The sequence below is a fragment of the Ursus arctos genome, unplaced genomic scaffold (assembly GCF_023065955.2).
Source record: "Ursus arctos isolate Adak ecotype North America unplaced genomic scaffold, UrsArc2.0 scaffold_1, whole genome shotgun sequence".
NCBI classification, from domain to species: Eukaryota; Metazoa; Chordata; class Mammalia; order Carnivora; family Ursidae; genus Ursus; species Ursus arctos.
In genome coordinates, this window is record NW_026622763.1 from 18,687,787 (window position 1) to 18,708,497 (window position 20,711).

The window sequence follows — 20,711 nt, forward strand, 5'->3', positions numbered from 1 at the left end:
TCTTCCCACCTGGTTCCTGGTCTGTCTGTTGTGGCGCCCAGGGCTGTGGAGCGGGACACTCTGCTCACCCTCCCACCATGCATCACTTTCAGAAGGTTAGGCTGGTCCTCATGTCTCTAATCCAGTGCATTTCTGTCATCTCTGCATTGGTAGGCTCTGTGGAATCTTCTGTTTCCAGCTACTGTGAATCCATGTTCAATCCATGTTCGAGATGTCTCAGCCACACTCAGTGAAAGTGTTTCTGTTAGCCCCCAAACTCACTCTCAAGGAATCCAGTCCCCTCACTGTAGAGTCATGTGAGGTGGAGGACCACAGCGGGTGTGCCTTTACTTGGTAGGGTCCCCATCACTGATCGGAGGACACTAGAATGGAACCCAGCACTGAGTACTCAGCTACCCGCCAGTCACCTTTGTCAGCATGTAACAGCATCACCTCTTTCGGGAAGGAGGGAGGGAGAAGCAGGAGCCATAGGAAGTCATCAGTATTATCATCTTCATTTTCCTAATGAGGTAGGATGGGGCCTCACAGCCAGCTGCCTGCAGAGCCTAGAGAGCATTCCCTTTGCTCTTTTCTGTTTTCTTTTGCTCACTAAAAGTAATAAAGCACAAATTTTAAAAAAAACAAAAACGTAAGCAATACAAAAGTGCCCTCCTGGATACAGCTCTGGCCTGCTTTCCAAGGCTGCACCCACTTCATTGCTAAGGGACCGGGCAGTGGCAGGTCCCACCTGCAACTCTAGGCCCACCTGCAGTGCTCCACGTGACCAGCCCAGAGTAGGGGCGGGGGCATGAAACATTCTCTCTCCGGGTGCCAGTTCTGGGAGCCCAGGGCCCTGAGATTACAAATCCGCTCCTCATCTACACAGAGCAAGGAAAGGAAACATGAAGAAAAAGAAAATATTCCAGAAGGACATTCATTGGAAAGTGAATTTCTTTACCTCCAGACCATGTTACTTCGTTCCCTTCTCAGTGGCTCCCGTACCACCCAGACAGATTCTTGTAGGAGCATATGCATGTTAATAAGCATCTTTCCTGCTTCTCCCCCCATGCTTGACACAAATGGAAACACACTATACACCATCCTTCACCCTGCTTCTTTCAGCACTCGGGATGTCCTGAAGAGGTTTCCGAGTCAGCACGTGGAAATCTGTGGCGTTTTGGAGGATTGTTTGTGTTTAAATAGTTAACTAGTGAAGTATTTCAGTTGATTTCAGATCTCAGATTATTTCAGCTCTCTTGCACCTTAACAGTGCTGCTGTGATGTTCTGTGTAGGTTTCTTTGGACCCGTGCGTCCCCATATATCCGTAGGGTGAATTCCTACCAGTGGGATTCAGAGCTCAGGATCCTGAACAGCTCTGAGCACTCCTGAGGGCTCGCCCACCCCCGAAACAGTGCCACGGTCCCGTCTCTTCAGGTGTCCCGCACAGACAGCACTTCTGCAGGTGGTGCAGCCCGGGGGCTCCGGAAGTAGGCTAGGATTCCAGATCTAACAGGCGAGTGGAGCAGGCTCTGGCTGTGGCTCGTGCCTGAGTCCCCACCGCGGGCACCTGCTCAGGGCTGCCTCAGGCACAGCCGGAGTGAAAGCCTGGGTTGTGGGTCAGAGAGCTCCCTGCTCCTCGTGGGCCCTTTGTCCGGCCCCGCGCGGTCCGTGTGCTCATCCCCCGGGGTTCCCGCTCGTTGAACCACACAGACGGCTTCCTGGCCCACCCGCATCACACCCCACTGCCCACCCTGGGTCTTCCTCGGACGTGCTAGCTTCCTGAGCTCACGTCCTCAGGCTGTTTCCCTAGCTGTTGAATTAGTGCGGCCTTACAACCGTTTAAAACTCACGAGCCCTGAGCCCCGACCAAGGCCCTGACCCTGCAGTGGGCTCCCCCACTTCCTGAAGTCAAAACTAGCACTCGGGAAACAGTGTCCTGCTAGTAACTGCCACAGTAGGTAGATGCTGCAAAAGCCTTTGGAATTGGAGCGAAGAACAGAACGGCTGGTGAAGGTGGGCCCGGAGATGGACCTTCAGGGGTGGAGGCTTCAGATAGCGAGACTGATGGCGCTGGTAACGAGCGGCTACCCTTGTCATTGTAGGACTTCTGCCACGGACAAGTGATGTGGCCGCCCCTCAGTGCCCTGCAGGTGAAGCTTGCTGAGCCCGGCCAGTCCTGCAAGCAGGTGTGCCAGGAGAACCAGCTCATCTGTGAGCCTTCCTTCTTCCAGCACCTCAACAAGGACAAAGACCTGCTCAAGTAAGTGCTGGGGGTGGAGAGCACTGGCCCAGCCTCCAGCTCACCTCTGGGTCAGAGCTGGGGGAAGCAGGTTGCGACATGGTCCCCCCCCAACACACTCCGCCCCACTCCCCCAGAAAGTTAGACCAGCAGTTTTGTTTTAGGTGGATGGGATTTAGAATTCGAATGGGGGTGTTGTGTTTGCAGAAATAAGGCCGTGTTTGGGATCGGAGATTGTGGGAAGGGTTCGGTTTGTTCATGTCATACCCGGGAACTGTGGGAGTGGAGACGGGCACAAAGCACAGCCTGGAGGGCCCCACCGCTGGGCTCCCCTGGCAGAAGCCAGGCCTGCTGCTAAGCCCCAGCAGAGCCTGAGCAGTGCAGGTGGCAGGCGAGACTCTCCAACCCTGGAGTGCGAAAGGAACAAGGAGTAGGGGTCGGGGGCTGGCATTGAACTACCCGCAGCAAGTTCCGTTGCCACCTTCCCCTCCTGTGGCCCCTGTCCCGTCTTGCACATGATTCCAGCGCCCTTGGCACATGGAGCAGGGCAGGGACAGGATCAGGCCTGACTGCCGGTTCCTCAGCAGGGAGGCAGGGGCGGCACAGGGACCACAGGCTGGAGCGGCGCCTGGATGGGGCCTTCTGGATGGCTTGAGTCCTTCCCCTCATGCCTGCATTACTTGTGGTGATCCCATCCGTTTCCCTTGGCATTGGCAGATCCCAAATTTCTACATGAGGTTTCTTCTGGCCTCTGACCCGTGACCCCTGTCAGTGCTAAATCTGCTCCCTGTTTTTATCACACCCACCCTGGGCCTCCTCTTACTTAATTACCGAGCCCCACACCCCATAGCTCTAGTTAAGAGACTTGCTGTCCCAGCCCTAGATGTTCAGCGGAGCAGTGGTACTGTGCAGCCCTGAAGAGGGGATTTAAGAAATGCAGTGTGCTCGCTGCCCGTGGCTAGCCCTTCCCCCGTTCCGGCTTTATGCCCTGTTACAGCGGTTGGCCACTGTGGTCATCTGTGCACAGAGGGCTGAGCTGGCTCGTCCTGTCTGTACATCTTCTTATTCTCAGGCATGGTATAAAACCCTTCTTAGAGAGAGAGCTTGGCCTCTCGCATCTCTCCTGCGGGAAAGTTCCCTTGAGTAGGGGGTGTGGAGGATGCTGGTTTTTCCCATTCTTTTTTTGTGAAGACTGAGCTCAGAGGCCACCTTGATTCCACTATCAAAACAAAGGCCAGAAAAGAGTTATTGTGGTGCCCTCCTCCGTCACCAGTGAAACTTTGTGAGAAGGGGTGGTGGTGTAATACAAAAGGAAAGATGGTACTAGAAGCTTCTGTTTCCATAGCACATATCCTGAATTTTGGAGTCCTGGGAGGGGCTTCCTACTGGCTCCTTTTGGAAATAACTACTGTAGCAAGGTAGCTTTTTGAGAACCCTGAGTCTCTCTCTCTCTGTTTATCTGAAAGTCTGGGTTCACTGGGGATAGACTAGGGACAGTGCACACACAGCTGTCTCCGTGCAGTCCCCATCTCCAGCTCCGGAGGGGAGGACACAGGAGAAGTTGCATCCCGGGAATGGAAGCCAAATGAGACTCCTCTACAGCACAGCCCTTCCTTTCCGGCCAGGCAAGGGTCAGGGCTTCTGCCCGGGTCCAATGACCAGGGCCTGGCTCAGATAGCTTAGGGCCCCATACAGCTGGCTTGTCTCTGGAGCAAAGGTCTAGGTCCAGTAGAGGGACAGAAGGGGGAGCCAGTGGGTTAATTTCCTCTATTCCATCCGTTTTCTTCCCTGCAAGATGGGGGACCCCACGTGATGGTGAGGTAATGTGCCACTGGTGCCCAAGACGGAGCAGAACGGCCCCTTCGTCCAGAGAGCCTTGGGCCCTGGAGCAGGCTTGAGGCTGCCAGGCCAAGACCAGAAAAGCCAGTCCCCTCTCCCAGCCTCCTGTCCACCTCCTCATACCCTGCAGAGCCCATGAGGGCAGAAGGCCTCGTGGGGCTGTCCCGTGGCCAGCCCCTGTGCCATGGGATTGCTTCACAACCCTCTCCCAAACCCCACGTGGCTATGTGGGTTTTCTCCCAAGGAGGCGGCGATGAATGCTAATTCTGTAATAAAGCTGTCTGAAATTAATTCCCTGAATGTAAGAGCCCTATTGAATACCTTGTTCCTGCATTTGTAAATACTGATAATGTTGTAAAGCCCCAGCTATCTGGCGGTCTACTGAGTGCCTCCTCCATGTGAGGCAGTCCTGGCTCATCCATATTCATGGCCAATTAGCGAAATGAGTGGCTCCTACAAGCCCATGCTACTTTTTCTTCTCCACCTGGGGGCCTGGTTCTCAGCTTAAGCTCCTTTTAGTCTTTGGGTGCCCATGACCTTGAAGAACCATTGAAGAACCTTGAAGAACTGTCTATCCCCACTGTGTAGTAGGAATTGTTATCTCATAGATCAGGCCCTTTGGAGTGTCCCGTGCCATCATCTCAAATCAGGGGCAATCAGGCAGCTGGTCGTGGAGTTCCTGTTCACGCAGGGCATGGTGTAAGTGCTGGAGAGAACATCATGATTCAGGTGTGCCGCCGCAGACCAGCGGGGGGGGGGGGGGGGGGTCCAGAGGCAGAGGCCCCAGGAAAAGCCAGAGTCCAAGCTGGGAAGGCCCCACAGGGAGGACCTTGGCTCCATAAGTAGGAACATGTGTTCGTGTGACACCTTATTTGTAACTTTGCTACCTTTTCAAGTTACAGCTTCTAAAATATTAAATGATTGAGTTTGGAGTTTCTTTTTGAAGATGGGAATTCTAAACCATGAAGTCTAGACCGTGAGCATTTTGGCACCTGAGTCAGAGAGGTCATGAGTGAGTCTGGGGGACTTGGTGGATTCAGAGTTGGATAAGCAGGGCAGGGGCTGAGGGACGGGGGGAGCTCAGGGGCAGGGAAGAGGGGAAGCGTAAGACCAGTAGGTGGGGTCCTGCTTGCATCCTTTCATCCTGTGTCAGTTTGTGTCGTCAGGAGGGAGGAGTTCTTTCTTTCCTCTCAGGATGTAGGCAGCCCCATGGGAAGGTGGGGCTTCGCCTTTTTATTCTTGGTCAAGAGCTATAAATGTAAACCAAGGGCCGATGGGCCTCAGAAGCCCCCTCCCGTCCTGTAAGAGGCCAGCTGGGGAGAGGTCAGCTCCACAGGGCCCTACAGAAAGGAAGCAGCAGTGTGCTAGGGGTCCCTGAGTGAGAGTGAGAGAGTATGTGTGGCAGGGGGTGGGAGGGGGGAGAGACAGACATCACAGAACAGGAAAACAGAAACAACAGCGTGCATACTCTGCAAAGGCAAGGGACCCACTGGTGGGGAATGAGGGCGCTGGTTTCCAGATACACTCCAGCAATTGAGGAAAATCCCCTAATCAGAGGGAGTGCTCCCTGGGGGCACAGTGGTTGGATGGCTTCCACAAGTGTCTGTAGCCCTGTGTACCCCAGAGCCCCCTATCACCTGAACCTTCAGGGAACTGCCCTTGACAGGTTCCGTGTCGTGCTGGGGACTGCCTGCACCCTGAGCTCTTTGTGGTGGTCTCTGGACATCATCCCTGGGCAGGCCTCTTCCGCAGCGGCCTCAGCTGAGATGTGTTCACAGACATGTGTACACGTCTGCTCACCTCCCGGGAGCACGTGCCTGGAGTCTGAGCTGGGTGACCAGGGGCAGGAGCAGGAGGGTTTCTTGATGGCTCCTGACAATTAGACCCTATGGGATCTGAGAGTTGGAGAGCTTTCCACACCCCTGGTTAGCAGCGTACGAGGCAGCAGGCTTGAGTTAAGACATAGCAGCTATGTCTTAATTTTGCTATAATTAAATTATATATAATATATATAATATATATAAATAAATTATGCTATAATTCACCTAAACAAAGAAATAACGTAAGCATAAATCTATATTGTAAAGCTCTGTTCCCTCTGGAATCCTGTAATGCACAGCTGAGTTCTGGAGAACCCTTTCTGTGGGTAGGCCAGTGGGGGTATCCTGCAGAGAACCTAGTGGCCCCAAATCTTTTTTTTTTTTTTTTTTTAAGAAAATCCATAAATCCCCACTTCCTGCCCTTGTTTTCATGGTCCGTGACCTTCACGGTCTGGGTGCCCACATCTCCCAGCTGGCCCACCAAGACCAGAGGTGTTAGGGCATTTAGAGATGTCACGGAGCTCCCTGGTGACTGCAAGAGCAGCCTCCAAGTGCGTGCTGCCCTCCCAAGCACCGAGAGCTGGGCAGGTAGGCTCAGAAAGGCCCCAGCAGATGGGCTGGGAATTGCCCCGTTCATGTTGGCAAGGGCAGGCACGGGCCAAGCGGTTCGTGGGCTGGAGGAAGACGAGAGGGGGCAGGAGTACTGGGGAGGAGGATGCTCCCCCCCCCAGCGTTTGGAAGCATTCCAGAGGCAGCAGGAGACCTAGAGTTCCCCCATCTGGATCCCCACCCTGTCAACAAGAACGGAGATCTCCGTGAACAAAGCGACATGGAGATAATTGGCATGTGTGTACATGCCAGCACAAGGTGGGGAGGGCGGTGGCAGAGCCCATACCCTGTCTGCCCAGCCAGGGCGACCACGATGATAATGACGATGGTTGTGGTAACGGCAGTAGTTACCATTTATCAAATACTTACGCGGAGCTACATTCTGCCAAGTGCTCTATCAGCACTGATTTAATTTCTGCCCCTCCCCCATGAGTTAAGGATTATTTGTTCCCACTCTACAAAACTGGAAACCGAAGCAAAGAGAGGCTCATGGAGACGAAGTCAGGACTCAAACTCAGGGCCGCCCAGCCCCCCTACACCTTCTTCTCTGAACCGGTCCCCACCTGGCACATTGGGACACCGAGCTGGACACCTGCCGAGGCCTCCTTGCTCTCAGGGCCACAGGGTGGGTGGGACCGATGTACCCCAGGCCAGAGGAGAAAGGACGTGGCTCTTCTTTAAGATAACAGGCTGGCCGTGTTGGTTAGCCCTGCAGGCAGTGGCCCCAGTCTGAGTGAAGCAGCAAAGCCACAAGGGTCTACAGCCCACAGACCTTCCAGCTGTGGGGAGACGATGGCAGGAGGAGCAGGGGTGCGGGTGTGCAGTCAGGGCTTGGGTTTGAGGTCCTGCTGTGCATGTCCTGAAGCCTCAGGCACTTATCCTCTCAGGAGGGGGTGGGAGGGAGCCTACCATGGCCATGGACCCAGGCGACTGCGGAGGCCCAGAGAATTGATGCCCCAGGACCCTCCCCCTCCCCCAGGAGACCATCTGATGGCTCTCCAGCAGGAGACTAAGGCCATGTCACATGAATCCTTTTAAACCGCCAATAAAAATATTAAACGCAGTTTTTCCAAGTAGTTACATAATGTATGTCTTTGCCCCCGTTCTCGCTCCCCCGCAGGAACCGTTGTTAAGGCTTTAGGTGTAGCCCTCTTGAGGTTTGAAGCACGCGCACGCAGGTTGAGCCGCTCTGCATCTGCGGTCACTTGCCTTCCTCAAGGACAGCTCTTGCATTTCTACCTCATTCTTTCTCAAGGGCTGCGGAGACCTCTCAAAAAGCACAGATGTGCTGCAAACTGTTCAGCCCTTCCCCACTTGATGAGTATTCAGATTATTTCCATTTTTTCTTCCTTACGATGCTTCGGTCGGTAGCCTCGAACACACACGCCTTTCTTGAGCCGGACTCCTGGTGGTGGGGAGTGGCTAGGTCAGAGGGTGGCTACCATTTCCTTTTTATGACACGTGCACCCAGCATGCTCCGCGCACCTCAGAAGGTGGGCCCGAGGAGCCAGTGACAAGGACTGTCCCCGCCTCTCCAACCCTTGTGCCTTTCTCTTCCTCTTCAGGTACGAGGTGACCTGCCAAAGCTCAGAGCTGGCCAAGGACATCCTGGTGCCCTCCTTCGACCCCAAGAACAGGCACTGTGTCTTTCAAGGTGACCTCCTGCTGTTCAGCTGCGCGGGCGCCCACCCCCGGCACCGGAGGATCTGCCCCTGCCGGGACTTCATCAAGGGCCAGGTGGCCCTCTGTGAAGACTGTCTATAGCGGCCCCTGGCTCGGCCCCACACTCACTCTGGGGGGGAAACAGTGGCTCCGGCCCCAGTGGGACAGGGCCAGGGGGCAGACATCATGTCCTTCAGGGACTCTTGCCAGAGCCTGAACTTTATGCTGGAAGGTTTCGATTTGGTATTGCTCCTTCTGCGGTCCGAGCACCACAGCGGAGTTCTCCCCAAAACAGAAGGAGCAGATGCCAGGCTGGGAGCCTGGCTTCTCCCTGGCACAACTTTGTTTTTATTTCTTGAGGAGACTGTGTCACTGCAGCTGCTCCAAGGTAGAGAGTCTCAAGATTCATTTAAAACAGAACCAGAGGAGGAATGGAGCTTGTCAGAAAGAACTTTATACGGGAACATTCCTAAACCCAGTAACTTATTTATTTGGGAGGGAGGGAGGGGGAAGAGGGGAGGGCAAAGAGGGATGGCTCACATGTCTTGTTTCTCTGATTTCCCACTGTTTACCGTCCACCTTCACTGTATTATTACTCCTGTCTGCTTCCGGAAGGAAGCAGGAGGGAGACAGGGTGCACTGTGGGGCCGGTGGCTCACTTGAGGGCAGCTGCGGGGACCTAGCTCCTCAAAGTGGATGGTGGCAGAACAAAAGAGAATCTTGCGTGTGCTTGACAGATGGCAGCTAGAGGACAGGCATCTCCTGGGCATGAGGGGACATGCCTGTGTTGTTGTCCTGAGAGCCCAGCCAGGGACCAAAGATGGGGCCGCTTTGCAGTGAGAGCTCCTTTCCTTGACCCTCTCCCCTTCCCCCTCCCTCCCCCCATCACACATACCCACGCAGGGACGCATACACCTTGGCCCTAATTTCTGATGAGGATCCCTTTAGGAAAAATGCAGGATTGGGGAATTGACATTTGTTAGTTTATGGTAAATCCACCCTCCCTCCAACGCCATTGAAAGGAGGAAAGTAGAAACATGGGTCACAGTTATTTACTCCTGAAGAGGGTTATCCGAGCTGGGTGTGGACAGGCATGAAGCTAAGAACTGGTGATGCCACCAGAGCTGTGCTCCAGACAGGTAAGGGCTTGGGTTCTGTTCCTTCTCAGGGCTGATGTCACCAGAGTCACAGGAATGAGGCGCTCAGTGTACCTGATGTTGGCAGGGGGGGCAGGGGCAGGCCAGGACGAATGTGGTGTGTGGTCCTGGCCCATCACCCGTGGGTGTGAGTGTGTGTCTTGCGCAGGGTTGGCTCTTACTCGAGGCTTGAAGATTCTGAGAGGGATATTCTGAGTTGGCAGGTTGGCCCAGTCGGACTCACGGATGCCCCCACTAGCCCCTGGAGTTCCTTGTCTCTGCCAAGGCGGGAGCTCCCCACGCCCATCCGGCCCTGCTTCAGAGCTCGGGCTAGAAGTGTGTGTGTTTCCTGTGAAGCCCCTGGCACTTCCAGCCTGCTAACAGTGAGCCCTCTTCTCCTTCTTGCAGAACATCCCAGTCATGAGTTGTGGCGTGATCCACCCAGCCCTCGCTGGTGGTTCTGAGTGCCTTGGTCACCTAGCACCACGCTCCACCCCTGCAGCTCTGTGCTTCCCGGCACCCTGGCTGCCATCGGGACAGCCAGTGCAACCTCGGCCGGGCAGAACGGTCGGGCAGGGCTGATGGCTGGGTGGGCCTTTGGGAAGGGAGCTAAACCAGGAATCCTGCTTCGTGAGGACCACAGGGCATGTGGAGCCTTTAGGTATGGCAAGTTAGATTGTGCCTGCTTCTGGAATCTTCCCTAGTGCATAAATAGTATCAAATGCACAGCCAGCCTTTTTATTTCTTAGACTCTCAAGTGGGTCTGAATTTCACCTCTAATCCCAGAGAAGGGAGTGAGGAGCAGCAGCCAGGGTCGCCCCCAAGCTGCGGGTGACAGGGAGGGTTCTGACAGGGAGACCTGTGCCCTGAGCGTGGGTGCAGGGGTCCCCTCAGGAACTAGCTGAAAGCACCGTCTGCCTGGGCCAAGCAGCAAGGGCTTAAGTCCAGAGGGAATCTTGGCGTTAAGGTGTGTGTGTGTGTGTGTATGAATATGAATATGAATGTTCCTGCAAGTTTTGCAAGGGCAATTTCCGCTGTAGGAGAAACACTGCCTTCCCTGTAGTTAGGAACTGCTTTTCCCTATGAATGGGCCTCTGGATTTCACCCTAGGTTGTGGGAATTCCCCTGAGCTCCGAGGGCTGCAATTCCTGGGCCAGTGCCGCCCCCTCCTGGGCTCTTCTGGGAGCTTCCAGAGGTGAGGATGTCATGCAGGCATTGGGCCAGCAGGGGGAGCCTGCGGGCTAAGACTTGATTCTCTGGCTTGGCCAGATTAACCCATTTTGCAGAGCTGTTTCAATAAGCACAGGGACTCAGAAGGAAAGGAAGCTGGAAAGCACGGTTCCAAGAAAGGTGCTGTGCAGGCCTGGCGCTCCAGAAGCTGCAGGGATTGTTTGTGGCTGTCCTGTTTGCTGAGCTCAGGGCCTCTCCACCTCCCCACCTCCCCATTCCTCTCCTCTCCATCAGGACTCAGGTCTAGCAGTCCAGCCGAGCACTTTCCCACCCTTGAAGATCGCTGTGCCCCGCCTCCCCCGCAGTCCAGTAGTGGCCAGAAGAACCCCGACTTCCACAGGTGGGGCTTCTGCTTCTGGGGCAAACCCACACTCCATGTGTCCAGGGCATTTTGAACAGAGGCAGCAACACCCGAATGTATAGCAGCTCCCAGGGCACCACTGCTATGGCCCAAGTCTGATCAGTGTCCACCCCCTCCCCAAGAGGAAATTGGGGAGGGGGCTTCCATCTGTCCTGTGTGGAAGGGGCACGGTTCCTGGATGCCCTGGGAGAGGACTGTGCCTCTCAAGAGTATAGCTGGGAGCCTTTGGTGGTTTTGCTACTGCCAATCTGAACAGAGTCCTACACCAATTTTTAATTGATTTCCACAGGGACAGAGATCCTAAGTCAGGATCAGTGTCTTCCTGTGTCGTAAGCATACCTTGCCTGTCTGTACGTTTTTGTCCATTTTTTCTCCTAAGTGAACTTTGCCCCCCCTTCCCCCGTGATCCTAAATTCTTAAACATGAGGGAAATTTATCTAATTTATTAAGAGAAAGCTTTCCTTTGAAACATAAACACTTTCAGGAGTGAAAACTCCCGAAAGGGGAAGCACACTTCTTTTAATGCCAGTAAAAGCCTCCTTTATTTCATGTATGTAATTTGATTTGCACATGTACAAATGGAGACACTTTTTTTGCGTTTTTGCCAGATTGGGTTTTCATCACTGCTTTAGTTTGCCTTTTTTGCGTGTGTTTGTTTGCTCTATGTTTTGAAATATTAAGAGTGTTTCTTTGATATTTATTGTTTTTCTGATGTGCCTTTTCACTTTTCTTTGGGGTTGGTTTTTAGAATCTGGGTACCATGTAAGGAAGATCGCAGACCCCTCCAGTTTGAAGATAGGACACATCCTTGTGTCAACAAGGGTGCTCAGGCTGGGCACCAGGAATACCCTCCCAGCCCCCTAGGCCACAGCATCTGTGCTCTTACACCCCCCGTGAGGCCAGGAGAACCCCCAAGAGAAGGGCTGGCTTCCTCCCGGGCTGCTCCACATCTTTGGATCTGAGGGACTGCTGGTCACCAACGTGCCAACGGGCCTGTGCTCTCCACAGCTCAGGCACCCGGTGAGGTGTGGCTGGGGCAGAGGACCAGTCCTATCTGAGAGGTTGCACTGGGAGAAGAGCAGTCCCCACTGAAACACTTTATCATAAAGGGGAAAGAATATGCACCTCTGTTGTTTCCTTAGGGAACGCAGGGTTTATTTTAGTAAAGGTGATAAAAGTGGATGCTGTGTACAGGTGGGTTTGTGCTTTAGAGACCAAGGCAGGCCACCCCATTTCTCCAAGGTGGTTTACCTAGATTGTGTGTATAATTGGGACAAGTACCACCCTTTGCCATGCCCCCAAAATCCTTGATTTAAAAAAAAGAAAAAGTCTTATTTTGTTAACGACAGGCTCGGTTGTGTTACTCTCCCAAGCCTGGATTACTTTATTTATTTTAAAATATTTTAATTTCCACATTGGCTTCGTTCTAATCCCATCCATCCCTGTAGGGCTGCCGAGCATCTCCGTGGGAAGAGATGGATGGACAGAAGTAGATGCAGACTTCTTTAGGGAGGTGGGGATTTCCTCAAGCAGAGGGTGAGTCCTTTCATTCCTGTTGCTTCAGCACAAACTGGAAACTTACCTTTTTATAGCAAAAGGCCAGATTAGCTGTATAGTCTCAGATGCAGAAAAAAATTACCCTAGCTTTTTTAGCACTTAGGGTGTTTGTGAGGATTCCGTGTTTAGCCGTGTCTGGCACATAGTAAGCCCTCGTAAATGTTAAATATTGTTTATTATTAGCATTTCATAAAATTTGAGAAATAAAGAGCTAAGTAATACCTACATGAAAATACTCCTCCAAGTTGATGGAATGTTGTAGGAATTTCTGGTTTAGGATGTTAGGATGTCCGAGTCCCGTGCCCCTCCTGCTGGTTGAAATGTTACTGTACCCCTGAATGCACGGATTTGCAGATATGCCTGACTTCAGCCCCAGATGCAGCAAGGCTGTAAGAATGTATAAACTGGAGATGAAAAGGGTGACCCACATGCTGGACCTCACCCCACTGATGTCTTCTGGACCATTCTAGGGTTGTTCTTTGTAGAACTTTTTGAGCTAGAATTAAAATAAGTTCTATGATTGTACCCCTTAAATCAAAGTTAACTATATTCCTCTGAAATGAAATAATAAAGACTTTGTGTTTTATTTAAGGAGAAAGGAATGACCAGTTGAACCTTCTCATTCCCCAAGAAGTCCCTTTGCTGATCCCTGCTGGCCGCAGCGGCCCCTCCACAGTCCAACCCACAGGGATCAGATTCTGGGCTGGTTAGCGGTCACGTGTTTGTTTCCGCCCCATTTCCCTAGAAGACCCACCTCTCCCCTGGGCCGGCTTGGCTAGCCTGGGGACTCCAAGACTATCTGACCACTCAGGTGGAACTGTGGTGGGCAGAGGGGTTGGGGGGTGGTCAGAGTGTCTTCAGAACCACTCCCAAGAGGCTGCTCATGGTTCAGTGATGTTTTCCCAAATACCAGTTTGCTTTTTGTTTTATTGGGATTTAGCCTCTCTCTTCCCTGTTGTAGAGTTTTCTATCTATCTTGGCACTATTCTGGCTAGACTGCAGTTGGGAATATGGAGGAGTTTGCTGGAGTCCGGGGTCCTTCAAAGTTCCTTTAGATTCTTTAGCGGAATCAGCAGTCATATGTTTGTGGGCCTAAGAGTGGAATTCGCCTTCTTCAAAGCACTGTTCCCTCTAACCCCAGATTCTGTGGCGCCTTAGGACCCCCCCCCTCCCCCGGCAGCTGGTGAGGGACAGCCGGGGGCCCATGTCTGGGGGGGCAGGTGCTCAGACAGGCGAGCAGTGCCGCGGGCCTCGAAAGCCTTGCTGGAACAGCAGGATGGGACCTTAGCACGGTCCGCCGCCTCCGTCAAAGCCAAGATGGAGCAGAGCTGGGAAGCAGTTTGCTTGCTGTCATGCCCAAGTATTCATGGGACAAGAGCAGAACAATCGCTGCCAAAGGAGAGGGTGACATCCTTTCTACTGTAGTTGCTGTCACAACCTTAATGTCCTTAAGCTAATGGCCGTTTGCGTGTGTGTCTTCAAACAGCTCCTGGTACAACCGTTTTCTACTGTTCACTTCTGGGGTTATACGTGGTGCGGGAGTCTGCAAATAAGGTGTCGCTGTCCAAATGTACTGTACCTGCATCGAGAACACTGCTTTGGTTTCCAATGTTGTAGAGAAAACTAGGGAGAACTTTATTTTTCAATAAACTTTTGTTGTGTGACAGGTGGCAGTGGTTTTTGGGGGTCTGGGCTGGGTGCAGGGTCCCCTACGGAACAAACCCAGTGGCATCCGCTGATGACGTCACCACTTGCAGACACCCTGCGGAAAATGCTGATGAGAAGGTAGGTGTCAGGAGTGGGGAGGGAAAGGTTTTACTCGCGAGTAGTCTTTCCCAACGGAATTGGAAAGAGGACTGGTAGGTTGGGGGGGGGGGGGGAGTGCCCTGGAAAGAAGGAAGGTCAGGTCCATACCCACACCAAGGGCTTGTCTGTGGTGATCCTGGAGGGCCATGACCAGCCTCTTGGAACTCCTGACTCCTGCCTAGAACGCAGATACCATGCAGTTCCCATCATGCATCTGTGGGACCCAAGTCCCAAAAAGTGCCAGAAGAAACGAGTGCTTACGTTTGGGGGGACAGGGGTACTACATCGAAGCTTCCACAATGTATGCTAGACAGAGTGAGAAAAGAGATCTATCGAATCTTGCATTTCCCAGACCCATTCAGTTAACATCCCATGCAACACTCAACATGCTGTCTGATGAAGCCACGTGGGACGCATCAGATTGAATCAAGGTCAGTGACGCCTCAAAACGAACCACCTCCCCTCAGCGAGCCAGAGACAGCCCCCCGGGAGCTGGGGTGTGGAAGGCAGGGGCGGGGCCCGGGAGCATCATCCCGCAGTCCCAAGCACCACCAAATAAATGTGCAGCCCCCTACCTCGCAGGGCCTGCGGCACCCATCAGGACGGTTCTTCCCCCCCACCCCCTGCCAGGCACAACAGACCCCCGTCCACAACAGAAAACCTGCCCAGAAAACCCAGTGAGCGCGCTCCAAGATAACCTCCCCGTACCATACAAAACAGGTAAAGGTCTTTATTGGTCAGCCACTGTCGCCCGGACGAGCAGCAGCGCCAGAGGTACAGAATGTTGTGTGCTGGGGGACATTTGTACAGAATCTATGCCTAACGTTACATCACCAGGGAACATCGTGTTCCTTACAGAGGGGCAAGCCATCTCTCACAGACTGTAACGTACCATTACCACTTCACACAGCATATAGATATATGCATATATGGAGAGAGTATATAATTATTTAAACTGTCGTTTCACATCTCTCAAAAATGGATCCTGTTTTTACATGTAGGTTCTGAATGTACAAGAAAGGGTCATGTGCTTAGTTCAACCATGCAAAGCTCATACGTGTGTCACTAAAGTACTTTAAAAATAGAATGGTCTCCTTTTGGACAAATCTGTTCAGAGTCAGGATTAGTAAAACAGTATGAAACTAATGAAATACCTTGATAGAAATTAGGAAGTGATCTGTACGGATGGTTCTGGGCATGTCAAGGGGCGAGGGACAAAAGGTACGGTCTTCCCTTAAAATCTGCCAGGAGAGAAGAGACTCTGGAACGGGGGGTGGTGGGGGCCACCGGGGGTCCAGAGGAGGTGGGTCTGGTCAGTTGCTATCCATTTCAGGCTTAGAGCACCACAGAGGAACTTTCCGCCAAGTAGAGATCTTATCTTACCCACAAGAACCTTTTTTACTGCAGAAAACAGTAAAGGTCAGTTCTCACTGGAGGCGGGGAAACCTGTCCCCACTCCTGTGCACATTGTCCTAACACAGTTGGCGGGGGCAGAGGAGCAAAGGGGAGCAGTGCAGACTGACCTGCCGGGCAGACCTTGTTCCCATGAACACAAACTTGCCAAAAAAGAAACTGGATGTTCAGTGAAGTGTTGGCACCATCTGCCTGTGTGGAAACCTCGCAGTCCTCGCGGTCTTCGGATGCAGGGCAGCCAGCTCGGGCCTCGCCGGCCACTCACTCAAACATCTCATAGTGGCGGGTCTGCCTCACCCTGGGCACCATGTCGATGAGGAGTCTGCAAAAAGGAAACACAGAGGTCACCCCCACGTGGGCCTCCTGCAGCCCTGGGGCAGTAAGCAGAAGGCTTTTTAAAAACTATATATACTATAAAATTCAACCTTTTAAAGTAAACAATTCTGTGCATTTCAGTATATTCATAGGTTGTACAAACCATAACCACCATCTAATTCCAGAACATTTCTATCACCCTGAAAAGAAACCCCATACCCACCTCCAGACATTCCCCATCCTCCTGTGCAACCCACTGATCTACTTTTAGTCTCTCTGGCCTCTTCTGGATATTTCCGCTATCTGGAATCACCTAACGTGCGGCCTTTTGTGACCAGCTGCTTTCATCGGATACCGTGTTTTCGAGGTTCATCGGCACTGTGGCCTGGAGCCATACTTCATTCTTCTTAGGGCTGAGGAATACTCCACTGGATGGCCCTACTACATCGATCATTCATCCATCTTACAGACACCGGGGCTGTGTCTACCTTTGTCTACCATCAGTACTGCTGCCGCGGTCATTCGTGCACGAGTCATTATGTGGATGCGTGTTTTCTCCTCCGGAGTGGACACCGACGAGTGACCCCTGCTGGGTCAAACGCGAACTCCAGCGTTGAACACGGTGAGGAGGTACTCAGCCGCCTCCAAAGCAGCCGTCCCATCGTACATTCCCACCAGCAACAGGGTTCTAATTTCTCAAACTCCTGGCCAACTCTGACTGTCCATCTTTCTTATTATAATAAGCTATCTTCATGGGAGGCAGAAAGTGCTTTAACAGTCAAAAACCCAGTGCCTTTTAGAAATGGTTCTCTCGAAGGCCAACCCCAGCCTGGATGCTGGAACGGAGTCAGTGATGTCTGCACAGCGCTTCTTGCGTGAGAGGACTCAGGCTGGGTTTATCCTTGAATGTAGCCCTTCTGCAGTGACACATCCGCGCTGGAAAAAATTCTCTGGGGGGGTCTGGCGGAGTGGTGCTGCTGGGCCCTGCCCCCTGCAGCATCCCATGGAGCAGGTGGCAGGAGGCGCTTGACCACAAATGTGCCTCCCCAGGGTGTCATTACAACCCTCGTTAGAGGTAAGGGAAGGGGCACCAAGGGTGAAAGCACCACAGAGTGAGCTATCAAGGCAGCAGACAAAAGTAAAAGACTGCCCGCCACAAAAATACCAGCCCCATGCTGGGGGTTTTCTGGCGGCTTTTCTAGTCCTCTGACCTCACCCTGGCTCAGAAGGGTCACGGGCAAGGCGTGACGGTCAGGAGTGGCAACGCGAGCGCTCGTGGGCCCCGGGGAAGCGAAGACAAAAGGAGAACTTACTTGACGCCGTAGGCAAATATGGTGAGGCCGATGAGCACCCCGATGCTGCCGTCCAGGTACCAGACCGCCGCGTTATGTTTGAACACCTCTGCGCTCAGCAGGATCGAGAAGCCCATCACGCCACCCACGAGGGAGTTAAACCCTGGAGCAACAGCAGAGAGAGGCTGAGGGCAGGGCCAGGAGCCCTTTCTCAGCCCCCAGTGAGACTACCCACATGCCAGCCATGCCTCCGCATCCCAGGCTCCCATCCCTGCCGAGCCTGCGGGGGCCGGGGCGCTGTGCACATGGGAGACATTCAGATCCTTGGCAACTTGAATGTCTGCGGGGCCATGGACCGAGCCGGGATCTTCTCAATCCTGTGAAGTCCGACGATGATCCTGCTTGGCCTGTGAGAGCGCTAGGTTACGCAGAGAGAGATGAAACACCGAGACCAAAGGTGACGCAGGTGGAGGACAGGGGGTGGGACTCACCCTGCTCCCATCTCCTTTCCCTCCAGAGCGCCCGTCAGCTGAGGATTTTCACTCTCCAGGAAAGGAAATGCTGAGTCTAGAATTTGCAGCAAGGTGGCAGAAAAGGCAACCGAAACAGAACTGGAGCTAAGGGGTACTGATCAGCCTCTCCTTTCACACAGGGCACATCTGCTCCCCACTTCATTTGAGCTTTGCGCTTTCAAGAGCCACAGGGGAAAGAACAGCTTAGAAAGGCTGCTGGGGGCCCACCAGGCGTGAGCTGCAGGAGTCCTCGCCCGCCCCCAGCAGACAGCGGCCTGGAGAGAAGCTGCGGGCCCACGCATCTTCCCCACGACAGGCCCCCCTGCGTTTCTGGGGCAGCCCTACCAGCTCCACTCAAAAGTGCTGGTGCCAGGTTCAAGCAGGAGGACTGGGACCGAACCACCTCAGGTTCCTACGTGGGGGGCTGTACGCCAAGGAGAGAGGGTTCAGATGAAGGGCAGGGGAGTGTGGAGTTGAGCGAAGCTTGGGTCTGATCTCTTTCTCATGACCCAGAGGGTGGACTCCAGTAGGCCTCGCCCCCTGAATGGGACCGAGCTGGAAGTGGGCCGACGAGGACTGATGGCCTCTGAATGGGACCCTCCTCTCTTCCCTCAAGTCTGTCCTCTCACCACTCCAGCTCTCAGCTGATGCCACGACCTTGGCCTGCTTCGAGCACGTACTCCAGACAATATGTCGTCTTCCCAACACCAAACCAACACCCACCCTGCCTGCTACCCTCCCGCCCATCCCCCCCACCCCCGCAGCTCTGTTCCTGCAGACAGCCAACTCCTTCCTATTCCTGGAATGCTGTGCGCACTCCTGAAGCATTCCCCCTGGGAGAAACCGCCCCAGGCCCGCAATGTCCTTCCTGGACCTCATGACACCCCCCCAACCCCGGCTCTGCCACCCTTCACACAATTCCTGGAAGAGCTGTCTCCCCAAGCCCCTCCCGCTCTCTTCCCCCCTCCCACTCCAGCACCACCGTCCTGAGGTCATCAGTGACCAAGCTGCCACCTGCCGGGTTCATAACCTGCGCTCCTCTTCGCATGGCTGGTGTCCTCTCTCCACTCCAGCCATCCCTTCCCAGTCGCTGCTGGGTCCTTCTCTCCCCTGGGGGCTCCCCTGTGCAGTGGTGGGAACTCCCCCTCCACCAGCCCTGCCTCCGCCCTCCCCCCACCACCACACCATTGTCTCTCAACGTGCTCTTTGGCCTGACCTCTCTGCAGAGCTGCACCCACTCAGCAGCTCAAACTGAACACATTTCAGTTTGAAAAAATCTCAGTTTCTGCCCGCAAACACCTCAGCCTGTCACTACCTTCTCTGTAAATGGTGCCACCATCCGCCCAGCTGCCGAGGCCAAAAATCAAAGAGCCCGTCCTGGACCCCAAATCATCACTCCCAAATCTAACCCGTCTGGCAGGTGATCCTTACCAGCTGCTATCTCCCAAACTCCACCTGACCCCAGGGCACCTGCCCCTTGACTGCACCCCTGCAACAGCCTCTCAGCATCTTCCCTGCTGCCCCCCCATCTCCCTCCCTCTCTCCCTAGACAGCAGCAAAAGGCCTCCAATGGAAAAGCTGCCATTTCTGAATCACATCTAAACTCTTGAAGGCTGACACGAGCTGCCATGAGCAGCCCCTCTGCCTCTCCCATCACGCATGGCCCTCCTGTCCACTGCCCTCCACCCACGCCACCCCTGCAGCTGCCAACCCTGGGCTCCCCAGAGCCTCGGGACTCACCCCCAGCCTGCGCCTCTCTTCCCGGGGTCTCCCACACTGCCTCCTTCCCGGGCTAAACCCACGGAGCCCTGAAGGGATTCCTCCCTAGCCATCCACACGGTCCTGCCTTCGCTCATTCTGCTGTTGTTTCTTCCCCAGAGCTCTTCACTTCCTAGCATGGTATTTCTACTTTTTTTCTTTTTACAAACATCCGTTTCTTCCCCAGTAGAAGCATAAGCTTAAGGACAGGGATTTTGTCTCTCTCGCTGTATTCCAAGTCCCAGAGCAGGCTGGCACTTCTCAGGGGCTCAGTTGATGGCCACGTTAATTAACGGATTAACAGATGGAGGGAAGGAGGGCCTGGAACATGGCTTCAGGTGTGCTAAGAGGGCTCCTACGTAGCAGCAGCCGGGCTGAGCTGACAGAGAGAGAGAGAGAGAGAATGGAAGCCAGCCCTGCCCAGGGTCCGTGACAGGGCCCCGGAGGGTCTGCCCTGAGAGGGAGGGTTAGAGTCCAGGCAGAGCGCTCACTCCTCGACTGCGGGCTGGAGCCTGAGGCGCCCTGGAGAGTCAGCCTCCCCACTCCCTTCTCCAGGCTGTTCAAGCTCCAACCCAACTTCACCTGAATAAAGGTGGTGGGGACTGGGAAAGGCAGACACCTTCACCTTCCTTCCATCTGGGGCCCACATCCTCCAACAGGCAGCCCAGGGAACCGCAGTGAGAGGGAGGCCAGGACTTGCCAGGAGCCGGGAGCTGGCAAGGGCTCTTCCAGCCATGGCCCTGACCTGCGCTCTCGTATCTAGCTGGGCCATCCCTGCCCACCACCCACAGCACGCGCCCCCACCCCTCACCCACTGAGGTCTCCTCTGACAGCCGGCCAGCCTCAGAGCTCGCCCTGGGTGCCCTGGAGACAGCAAGAGAGCAGAGGTGGAGTGGTGACCCTGGCTTCACCAGAGATGTGCCCCACCAGCTCCAACTCCCAGGTCCAAATCTCCACGTCTTCCACCTCTAACCGTGGAGGCGAGGGACAGGCAGGCCCTGCTGCGTGTTGCCTCCCGGCTTCCCCTTGTCCAAGGGGCCCCTGGGGGTTGGTTTCTATAGCTTCTCCACGCTCACCTAGCTTTGGACAATGACGAAACGGGCTCAGCATCCTTTCAATGTCCACTCTCCACGCAGCTCCTGCAGCAGACTCTTCTAAAGTCTATGTTTCAAAAGCATTAGG

At 54.0% G+C, this 20,711-nt stretch overlaps 2 protein-coding genes across 6 annotated transcripts in view; one reads left to right on the forward strand and one right to left on the reverse strand.

The window, feature by feature from the left end:
* The window catches only part of MGAT5 (alpha-1,6-mannosylglycoprotein 6-beta-N-acetylglucosaminyltransferase), a 325,980-nt gene extending 311,883 nt beyond the window's left edge, over window positions 1–14,097 (forward strand). For all 5 annotated transcript variants that reach the window (XM_026510104.4, XM_026510107.4, XM_026510105.4 and 2 more), the window contains 2 exons: window positions 2,083–2,240; window positions 8,053–14,097. In XM_026510104.4, the coding sequence (XP_026365889.1) occupies window positions 2,083–2,240; window positions 8,053–8,251 (357 nt within the window). In that variant the 3' untranslated portion in view covers window positions 8,252–14,097. The remainder of the gene's footprint in view (window positions 1–2,082; window positions 2,241–8,052) is intronic.
* Window positions 14,098–14,944: 847 nt separating this feature from the next.
* TMEM163 (transmembrane protein 163) overlaps window positions 14,945–20,711 on the reverse strand; it is a 218,142-nt gene continuing 212,375 nt past the window's right edge. The window contains exons 7-8 of the mRNA XM_026510112.4: window positions 17,281–17,422; window positions 14,945–15,974 (exon numbers count right to left, since the gene is read on the reverse strand). Of these exons, the coding sequence (XP_026365897.1) occupies window positions 15,914–15,974; window positions 17,281–17,422 (203 nt within the window). The 3' untranslated portion in view covers window positions 14,945–15,913. The remainder of the gene's footprint in view (window positions 15,975–17,280; window positions 17,423–20,711) is intronic.